The sequence below is a fragment of the Nestor notabilis genome, unplaced genomic scaffold (assembly GCF_000696875.1).
Source record: "Nestor notabilis isolate BGI_N333 unplaced genomic scaffold, ASM69687v1 scaffold5827, whole genome shotgun sequence".
Lineage (NCBI taxonomy): Eukaryota > Metazoa > Chordata > Aves > Psittaciformes > Psittacidae > Nestor > Nestor notabilis.
The window spans coordinates 33,811-44,508 of record NW_009937081.1 but is presented as its reverse complement, the minus strand read 5'-3'; the positions used below and the strand labels follow the sequence as shown (position 1 = coordinate 44,508).

At 49.3% G+C, this 10,698-nt stretch overlaps 1 protein-coding gene across 1 annotated transcript in view; it reads right to left on the bottom strand.

Annotated features, from left to right (window-relative positions):
* TANC2 (tetratricopeptide repeat, ankyrin repeat and coiled-coil containing 2) overlaps window positions 1-10,698 on the bottom strand; it is a gene marked incomplete at its 5' end in the record, with an annotated part of 99,891 nt that overhangs the window by 60,507 nt on the left and 28,686 nt on the right. The window contains 2 exons of the mRNA XM_010018652.1: window positions 2,127-2,260; window positions 4,448-4,729. Of these exons, the coding sequence (XP_010016954.1) occupies window positions 2,127-2,260; window positions 4,448-4,729 (416 nt within the window). The remainder of the gene's footprint in view (window positions 1-2,126; window positions 2,261-4,447; window positions 4,730-10,698) is intronic.

Genomic DNA, 10,698 nt, shown 5'->3' with positions numbered 1-10,698 from the left:
CCACTCTTCTGAATTGAGAAGACCAAGTAACACCTCGTTATGTCCTCCTGGAATCTCACAGTGGTTTGGGTGGGAAGGGACCTTAAAGCTCATCCAGTTCCAACCCCCATCCACCTTCCACTAGTTCCAGCATCAGACATTGAAGGACCTTTATCTGCATGGATCACTTTCAACAGGCAGGGAAAGGGACACAGGCTGATGAGATGTTGGTCTCCAAGGAACCCAACAAGGCTAACGGCAAAGCTGGGAACAGACCCAAGGTCTCCAACTGCTGAATCAAGCCCTGCTGCTGCTCTGACTCATCCCAGGAACTGTTTGCTAAACACCACGGAGCCTCTCAGAAGTCCTACATGCTGCGTCAGCTGTTCGCGTAGAAGGTCAACTCCTCAGCCTTGGCACTGATCTCTTCATGGAGGCCTAATGTCTGGAAGCCAGTGATGGTTATTTCTGGAATGTGCCTCCATTTACTGGGAGATTAAGAGCCAGACCAGAGGTCTGTAATCCTGCAGCTGGCACAAGACGTGGGACATCTTCCTAACTCATTTGTTATGTTCTGACAGCAAAACACAGGATTTGTTTTGCAGAAGTCTGGCATGGGGATGAGCAGGGCTTTAAATCCTTTCCTAAAGGAGTCTGCAGCCGAGGGATAACAACCTATTTTTACTTTCTTTTTGGCTCTAAAGATTGGTTCTTGCTCTTTTCTCAAGTGATTAGTGATGCAAAAAAGCTTCAGTGCATGATGTATGCAGTGGACGCAACACACTGTTTGGAAAGAGTCATATCCCTTACCTTTTCCAGGAGGAAACTGAAGTTAAAACTACATCTATTTATCTATTACCCATCCAGCAGGATTACCTAAGCACTCAGGGGAAGAAAGTCGAGACAGATGAGATATGTGAGGCAGAGACAGCACACTTTATGGCCTTGCTGGTAGTCTGTAGCTTAAGATTTGCAAGGAATATGATGACTAATGTGTCCTGACCAAAACCAGACCTGGCCATTGCATTCCTTTCAAGAACTTCATGTAGGAGAGGAGAATATCAAGTCTTAATATCTACTTCTGCAGACATCACACGCTCTCTGCCTTGCCATCTGTGTGCAGCAGAAAAGCAGATAAGACAAGACAGTATCTGGCACAAAGAGCCAAGCAAAACATGTCCTGGTAATAATTTAGAACAAAGACTTTGGCTGATATTTTCCTCTCCAAAGGGGGAGCAGGCAACAGGAAAGCATTAACTGCTCACATCATCCCCAAAGGTGGAGGAGGAGCAAGCTCTTCACATTTCAAAGCAGTAGAATAGCACCTTCCCACCACCACCAAAGCAGGGGTAAATCTCAGTAATGCAATAAAATTCAAGCTGTAAATCTCACCTACTGTGACAGTGTTATATACAACCCACTCTTACAGCATCACAGACGGGTTTGGGTTGGAAAGGACCTCAAAGCTCCTCCAGCCCCAACCCCTGCCATGGGCAGGGACACCTTCCACTAGAGCAGGTTGCTCCAAGCCCCTGTGTCCAACCTGGCCTTGAACACTGCCAGGGATGGGGCAGCCACAGCTTCTCTGGGCACCCTGTGCCAGCGCCTCAGCACCCTCACAGGGAAGAGCTTCTGCCTTGTATCCAACCTGAACTGCCCCTGTTTCAGTTTGAACCCATCACCCCTTGTCCTATCACTCCAGTCCCTGATGAAGGTCCCTCTCCAGCACCCTTGTAGCCCCCTTCAGACCCTGGAAGCTGCTCTGAGGTCTCCACGCAGCTTCTCTTCTCCAGGCTGAACAGCCCCAATGTTCTCAGCTTGTCTTCCTACGGGAGGTGTTCCAGCCCCTGCTCATCCTTTTGGCCTCTTCTGGACAGGATTTGGATGGATAAAGTATGATGGCTGGGAAAGACAAACTCTCAAGAGTAGAAAGGGAACGGATTTGACATAGTGGGAATTTCACTTTACATGAGGAACTTTCCTAAGGGAATAATACTTGTTCCAGAAGTTTTTCTCTGGACTCCCCCAGCAGGCATTTGAGCACACACATTTCCCAGCACACCGGAAGATGTAAGGAAAGAGACCTTCCAACAGGTCCCACTAAAAGAGCCACGTTCCCAAGGACCAGACCAATCCCATTCCCATACCTGTGACGCGAGTCTCCTCATGGCCTCCTCCTGGCGCCGGCGCATCTCGGGGGTCCCGGGGCAGCTCCCGCTGGTGATGGATGAGTGGGCAGAGGGCGGCTGGGCCAAGGGCAGCTCTCGGTTTGCATCCACATCTGTCCCGAGGAAAGAGGTGATGAGTGGCTACAGGGCAAGCACGACCCACAGCTTTCCTGCTCCAGCCCTTGCAGCTGCTCGTTCCCATGCATGGCAGTTATGTACTTTCCACAAACAGGATTTCAGGCAGCAAAAGACACTGACACTGCCCAGCCAGGCCAGAGGCTCCCTAACAAACTTCTCTTGGAAGCAGCCCCTTTGGGAAGGAGCCCTAAGATAAAGTGTTGAGCTCATCTTATTCATCTTCTCCATTGTAATTTCATTGACTTCAAAATAATTACAGGAACTGAGTTGTGCCCTCTCAAAGGTGTGCTCCACCTTCTCCAAGTTTGCTATCGCTTAGTGCAGTGCTCTCCCTCTCTGCAGTTCTGCCAACACATTCTGAACAAGTGCTGGTTACTTTGGTTCCAAGGCCTTCTTCGGTGGAGACAGCCTATTTTTCTGAATGATGTGCCGATTTCCTAACCTAAATAACTGGAGAGCCACATATCCATCTGAAGCCCATTAATGTACTCCGAGGGACACAAGCAGGAGTAGCACTAGGATCTGGAAAAGGCCTGCAAGCCCATGAATTGTACTGGAATCACCTCTGCCAAGTTTAACAGCTTTCTGTTGCCTTTTAGCTGTTCCTTTTTGCCTGACAAAGCAGTAGTTGGCTTTACCAGCAGATTGCTACAACAGGCCATTCACCTGGCCTTTGTGGGTCACTCAAAACCACCCAAAACAATAGTTCTGAATGACAGCACTTGATGATGTCTAATTACTGAGTCCTCCCAAGTGCAGCCTGCACTAGCAGAGGATTTTGCTGAATGGATTGCAATGCATTCCTGAGCTTGACTTGGAATCATAATGCAAACAACAACCCATTTAATGGCAAACAGAGGAGGACGACTACTGCCTACATAATTAAACCCTGAAGGTGTGAGTCATGATGTACATTCTTGTTTCGGAGCGTGCAACACCACCTTTACCTACATTTCTGAGACAAGAAGTAAGAGGCTGTGTTTATGCCAGTTTACTGATGCTGACAGCACAAGTGCTGTAATACAGTCAGGTCACCTGATGAAGCATTTGTTATTAAACATAGATTTTACTAAGCATAATCAATGAAAAAAACAATCAAAGGAACTTGCAGTGTAATTGTTATCTTCTACAGCTAGACTAGGATTTGTGATCTCTTTAGGAAATAAAGCCAAATTAGACAACTGATTTGGAAGGTCTCCATTCCAACAACTAACACTGAGGAATCATTCAGCTTTCAACTTCACAGACAAACCAGAAGGTGAACTGAACAACAGTCTGTTAACCATGAACAAGGATCTTTGTCCTTTATGCATGAAAGATGCAGGGCACCTTCTCCTTTGAAACAGCCCAGCTTTTAGCCCAGAAACAGTTAAGTACAGTTGTCTCTTTAATCTCCACGATCCCTCTGAGCAGAATGGGGAGACGTAGAGTTGGTGCACTGCAGAGCTGCAGTTAAAACCCAGGAACAAGCCCTGCCTTTCACTGTACATTGGCCATTTAGCTCTGACAAGTGACATTATTCAACACACTGACATTTGGTGACATTTCAGATATTTCAACACGGCTGAGACTACTGCATTCCAGTAAGCAGATTTAACTACAGCTTCACTGAGATACAGTGACCTAGATCCTTAAAGATACCTTTAGGTACCTAACCCAGTATATTCAATCCTGTCTGACTCACTTACTGAGAGCTGAATGATTATTAAATGTTGTCAGCCCCACCTGCAAACAGGTCAGTGCAGAGTGATGTGAACTGATGGGACCACAGGAGGCAGAGCAGGCCCTGGTGAGAAGCCTCCATGGGCTTGCAACCCACCCTCAACATTTATACCAAGACCCAAGCAACTGACTTAAGCAAACTGTATGGGTGGGAGAATGCACTGGCATGGATTTGTGATAATGGAACATTGGCAATTAAAACTGGAATCTTCCCAATCAGAGAAAAACTCTGATGTTTCTAACTCAGAGAAATAAGAGACAGACTATTGTGACTCTTCAAAAAGTAGATTTGGAACAAGAGCAGAACAAATACTGCTGATGGGTGCTCCCTTTGCTTGGCAGCAAGGACCAAGCTGATTTCTTAGGCCTGAAGAAATGAGATCTTTTCAACCAACCACCACTCTAAAAGCTATGGAAAAGCTGTGTCCTGCTGCACTTACGTTTAGGGGAGGCGTGGGGGCTGTCAGAAGCAATCTGCCTCATCCTAGTGCCGTGGCAGCTGAGCGCCACCAGCCTGGAGATGATGGCGGTTTTCCCAAAGCCGATATTCCCGACGATGACGACGCCTCGGTTGACGCTGGTGTTTGAGCTCTGGAGCTGGGCATCTATCTCATGGAACACCCAGTCCCGGCCAACAAAGACGGACTCGGTGGTGATGCTGGGCACCTCGAAGAGCAGCGGCTTCAGGGAGATGTCGGGAGGTCTGTAGGGTGCAAAGCGCACTGTGAAGAGAAGGACAGGGAGAGAACATAAATACCAATGCTGGCACTAAGAACACAGTTCAGCAGTTGCTGTTCAGTCTTCCTCAGACATCTGTTACTGCAAAGATGAAAGGTGAAAAAACCAGAATCTTGTTGATGACCCACAGGTTTGCTGGGAAAAGCATCCGGCTCATTCACAGCATCTGCCACCAAAGCGAAGGGATTTAAAGCCAGAGAAAGCGTAGCTGGAGAAATGACATTTCTTGCTTAAAGTCACCATAATGCAAGGCCCTGCCGCAGGCAGGATGATTCACTGTCCAAAGCACCTACCCCCGTGAGACAGTGCTGTAAGGCTGCTTAACAGATATACAGATGAGAAGACCCCTTAAGGGGAGACCTTAGAGCAGCTCCAGTGCCTAAAGGGGCTCCAGGAAACCTGGAGAGGGGCTTTGGACAAGGGATGGAGGGACAGGACAAGGGGAATGGCTTTAACCTGCCAGAGGGGAGACTGAGATGAGCTCTGAGGCAGAAGCTCTTCCCTGGGAGGGTGCTGAGGCGCTGGCACAGGGTGCCCAGTGGAGGTGTGGCTGCCCCATCCCTGGCAGTGTTCAAGGCCAGGTTGGACACAGGGGCTTGGAGCAACCTGCTCCAGTGGAAGATGTCCCTGCCCGTGGCAGGGGTTGGAGCTGGAGGAGCTTTGAGGTCCCTTCCAACCCAATAAAATAGTACAACTAAACCCAAACCAGCCTTGAAACTTTTTCAGGAACATTTGGGGGTGGAGGAAGAGGGTATCTGCCACTCTGTCCATGTGGCACAAGCTATCTCAGGACTGCACACATAAAAAAAGTAACAACTATGCACAGATCGGGTGCAAAGATGCTATTACAAAGATCAACTCATATGGCATGTTCCAATTATGAGATTCTTAATTGGGAGATGATCTGCATAAATCTATTAAAAACACTTAAGAAGTGATGGAAGCACTTTGTGCTGGCAGAGACAGTTGCTGGATCTTCCCACTTTACCACCAGAATGGTTTGTCAATTAAAACCTTGCAGAAGGTGGTCACAGCGACAGCAGGTGATTCCCACTCAGGGGGAGGTTTGTCACACTGAGCAAACTTCCAGTTCTAGAATGTAATTCCTCCAGGGCAGGGCTGACGTGGACGGAGCTACATCCATGGGACATAACTTCAGCCCCAGACGTGCCCTGAAGGCACCTTCCAGCTGCAATCCAAGTGTTGCACTTGATATTCAACACGTGGATTTAAGCTGATGTGGTAACCCAGGGAACATCTGAGCTGTGGAGCACAGAAGCTGAATTCAGTTTGGGTTGAGATCATATGGAGCTCCCAACATGCTCCTCCTGGGACCTTCCAGCCACCCAGTTCCAACCCCTGCCCCGGGCAGGGACACCTTCCACTAGAGCAGGTTGCTCCAAGCCCCTGTGTCCAACCTGGCCTTGAACACTGCCAGGGATGGGGCAGCCACAGCTCCTCTGGGCACCCTGTGCCAGCGCCTCAGCACCCTCACAGGGAAGAGCTTCTGCCTCAGAGCTCCCCTCTGGCAGGTTAAAGCCATTCCCAACCTGGCTTTCAACACTTAAATCCTGCACAGACCTGACCAGGGAGCTGATCCATTACAGCAGAGCTGATAAAGGGGCTGGGAGTTAACATTACATCAGATAAGCCTAAGGAATATCGCTTGTATTTAAAAACGTTGGGTATTTTGAATGTCCTTTCTTAGTTGATACAGAAACTGCTGCTGACAGGAGAGGTATTTCCATTCCCACTTGAAAATGATGAGTGTGCTTTAAATGCATCAAGGGTGGAGAAGGCTTTTGAATCACGAGCTCACTAGCAGCTTGTTTGATTCCCCTTGCTGGGCTCTGCCACGTGGGATGTGCTGGCATGGGAAGACCCTGGAGAAGCAGAATCACTGATGGTGGGAGGGGATGAGGCAGCGGGGCCACATGTCCCCATCACAGCTCCTGTCCCTGAGCCACCAGCCTGGCTCTCAGCATCAGCAGGACTGATGGGCTTCCCACCAGAGGATGGCACATTGCACAAGGAATAGCACGTGGATGTGGCAGAGAGAATCAGCTGGAGTGGCCTGACTGATGCAAATTAAACGTTCAGCAGTGCATTTGGGAAGGGGAATTTTTTGTCTGCATTATACTATACAATAGATAGAAAATTGAATTACCAAAACCTGCAAAATTCATCAAAAATTCCATTCGGAAAGCATCAAGCCAAGATTTGTGCTTGATAAGCTACAGCTTCACTGTACTTCTGTGTGTACACACGTGCTATGGCGTGTTAGGGAGTGCAGATGTACAGCAATGCTCTTCTGAAAGCCAGAAGTCCAACAGGTACCAAATGGTCTCAGGGGCTAATGCAGAGACAAGACTGATTACATCTAAAAGCAATGGAATCCAATAAGCTTCTGCTTAACATGGTGGAGACCTGGGCTCATGTCTTGGTTTCTTCTCAGAGCTGCAGATGGCTTTGAAGCTGTGTGATGCCTACACCTTTGAGCAAAACACACCAAACAGAGGATATGCTAAAGACTGGTCTTCATCTGGGTGGACATGAATGTACACACCTTGGGTGTCACCTGGGAATAGCCTATCTTGTCCTAAAAATGGCTTAGTGAAACCCTGAGAAGAGACATACCCTCTTATCTATCTATCCCCAACCTTCCTGTGCCTCCAGACCCTTCATCACCACTTGACCACAGCAAAGCAAACCTCTCCTCCTGCCAGCCTGGAGGGACATTTCACCTCAGCCTTTGTAATCTCGGGGCTCCTGGAGGGCAGGATGTGCCAGTGAACATCTCACCATGAAGAAGTCATTGGTGCCACACATTGGACATGAGTGCTGAGAACGTGCTTTTCATCCCAGCAGCTGTCAGAATCACCTGCATGTGCCAGGAGAAGACATTTCCTTTCACCACGCTGCCTTTGGAGGACAAATGCAGCCTCAACGCTTCCCCAGCTGGACTGTCCATAGTGTTTATGACTAATTTAAGACAGACATTGACTAATTGCAAGCCACGTGCCAGATCCTCCGTAATTCCCAATTTTATCTGCTGAACAATGCCAAAACCCTCATGTTACTATTTATTTCCCATCCCTCTGCAACCAGTGGTCCCTGGGCACAGGCAGACAAGGCACAAACCCAGCGAAGCCTCCAGAGCTCCAGGGAGTTTTCCAGTTCTCTTTCAAGAGTTGAAAAAATATCCCCCATCCCAAGGAAGGAGAAGGAGGGAGAAGGAGGGAGAAGGAAGGAGAAGGAGGGAGAAGGAAGGAGAAGGAGGGAGAAGGAAGGAGAAGGAGAGAGAAGGAGGGAGAAGGAGGGAGAAGGAGGGAGAAGGAGGGAGAAGGGGGGAGGAGGAGGGAGGAGGAGGGAGAAGGAGGGAGAAGGAGGGAGAAGGAGGGAGAAGGAATTTCCCGTCCCTCTGCAACCAGTGGTCCCTGGGCACAGGCAGACAAGGCACAAACCCAGCGAAGCCTCCAGAGCTCCAGGGAGTTTTCCAGTTCTCTTTCAAGAGTTGAAAAAATATCCCCCATCCCAAGGAAGGAGAAGGAGGGAGAAGGAGGGAGAAGGAAGGAGAAGGAGGGAGAAGGAAGGAGAAGGAGGGAGAAGGAAGGAGAAGGAGGGAGAAGGAGGGAGAAGGGAGGAGAAGGAAAGCTGCACCAGAGCGTCAGTATTCGGGATAAAAACTAATGAAGGGATAAGCTAACGAAAAGGGCTCTGAAAAAGAGGTTAAGAAGGTTCAGAAGTATCGGGTGAGGATGTGCACACTAAGGAGGAGGTGGCTAAAAACTTCAACTCAGTCAAACCAAAGCTGGATGTATTATACACACAACTGAAAAACAGCCATTGGGCTGCAAACAAGCGGGAGCGAGGCTGGAGAAAGGCCCATGGCTGCTTCTCCACGTAGGTCCCCCTCTGACACACAAAGTGAAACTTTAGTTATTTTAGTTGCTGGAAGACACTAAATAAACTGGCAGTTCAGAAATCACAGGATCCCAGCCTGGTTTGGGTTGAAGGGACCTTAAAGCTCCTCCAGCTCCAACCCCTGCCACGGGCACCCCGGGCAGGGACACCTTCCACTAGAGCAGGTTGCTCCAAGCCCCTGTGTCCAACCTGGCCTTGAACACTGCCAGGGATGGGGCAGCCACAGCTTCTCTGGGCACCCTGTGCCAGCGCCTCAGCACCCTCACAGGGAAGAGCTTCTGCCTCAGAGCTCATCTCAATCTCCCCTCTGGCAGGTTCAAGCCATTCCCCTTGGCCTGTCCCTCCATCCCTTGTCCAAAGCCCCTCTCCAGGTTTCCTGGAGCCCCTTTAGGCCCTGGAGCTGCTCTAAGGTGTCCCCTTCAGGAGCCTTCTCTTCTCCAGCTGCCCCAGCCCAGCTCTCTCAGCCTGGCTCCAGAGCAGAGCTGCTCCAGCCCTCGCAGCAGCTCCACGTCCCTCTTGTTAAGGGCCCCGGACCTGACCCAGCCACGCTGCCATCAGCACCCACAGCTCATGAGCTGTTTTACATTCTGTTCTAGATGCGTTTTGGTGCTGGTTTAGTTTTCCCTGGTGAAACCACATCTGGCCCTTGCATGGCCAGGCTGCATAGCCTGGATACTGCCAATGTACTGAGAGGAAGCCCGGGTGAGAAGCACCTTAGTATTTATTACAATGAAATGTGGTTCTGAGTAACAATCAGCACCTGCTGTGTCCTGTTGTGAAATATAAACCCATAAATGAGTGAACTGTCTGAGTTTATTTTCTCTTCTTGATTTAGAACACAACTTCTTTCAGCCGCCGTCTTAAACACCAGCATCCCTCAGGATGAAATCTCGGCCTGTCTTCTGCAGCCCCTGGGCCTAAAAAGGCTGAGCTACTTTTTAGAGCTTTGAAGAAGCGCAACACATGCCATGAGGAAAAGTCCCAGGGAATTAGAAGAGACTGTTTAAGGACAACATGCTACTGCCATACTTCTTCCTCACACGCAGCCTGAATCTCCTGAATCTCCCCTCTTTCAGTTTATATTCATTACCCCTCATCCTGGGCCTGTTGAGACAGGACAAAGGGTGATGGTTTAAAGCTGAAAGAGGGAGGTTCAGGCTGGATGTGAGGAAAAGATGTTTTACAATGAGGGAAGTAAAAGCCTGGCACAGGTTGTCCAGAGAGGTGGTGGATGCCCCATCCCCAGAGACACTCCAGGCCAGGCTGGATGTGGTTCTGGGCAACCTGGTCTAGTTGAAGACGTCCCTGCTCACTGCAGGGGGTTGCACTGGATGAGCTTTGGAGGTCCCTTCCAACCCAAACCATTCTGTGATTCTGTATTGCTTATAACACAGAGGTGGTGTCTGAGCCATCCCCTCCTCCACTCCCAACCTCACCTGAACACCACAGCTCTTCATACCCTGCACCAACGCTGACATTTGCTTTATGGGTGAAAAACCCCACAGTGGCAACACTCAGGGTGTTCTAATCCCAATGACAATTTGGCTGCCATCTGGCTCCTGCTCCACCATGGTACATCCCAGCCACCGGCCTGTCCCTTGGGGTACAGCAACCCAAATTACAGCTCCAAATCCCGCTGGCTGAAAACAGCAAGAGCAGAAACTGCCTTCACCATCCTGTTAAAAACCTGCCACTGGTACAAGAACTTGTCATGCTCGGAGCTGTTGGGACTATTCAATTACTCCCCATGATAAATAACTACTGGGACAAGAAATAGCAGGGATGGTCTCCCCTTCAGTTCCTCTGCACTGGGATTCCTGAACCCTGGGAACAAATCACTGGGCTGTAACACATTCCCCCTGATACAGAGCCAGGAATTGCTTTGCTATTTCAGTACCAAGAGTATATTAAAGGTAAACCCAAGTTTAGGATTTCCAGTTGGAACAAACAGCTGGTGATTACAACAGCCCAGATTAATGCAATTTCACAGTGATATCTGGAACATGCAGTATTTTGGGGAACACCCCTC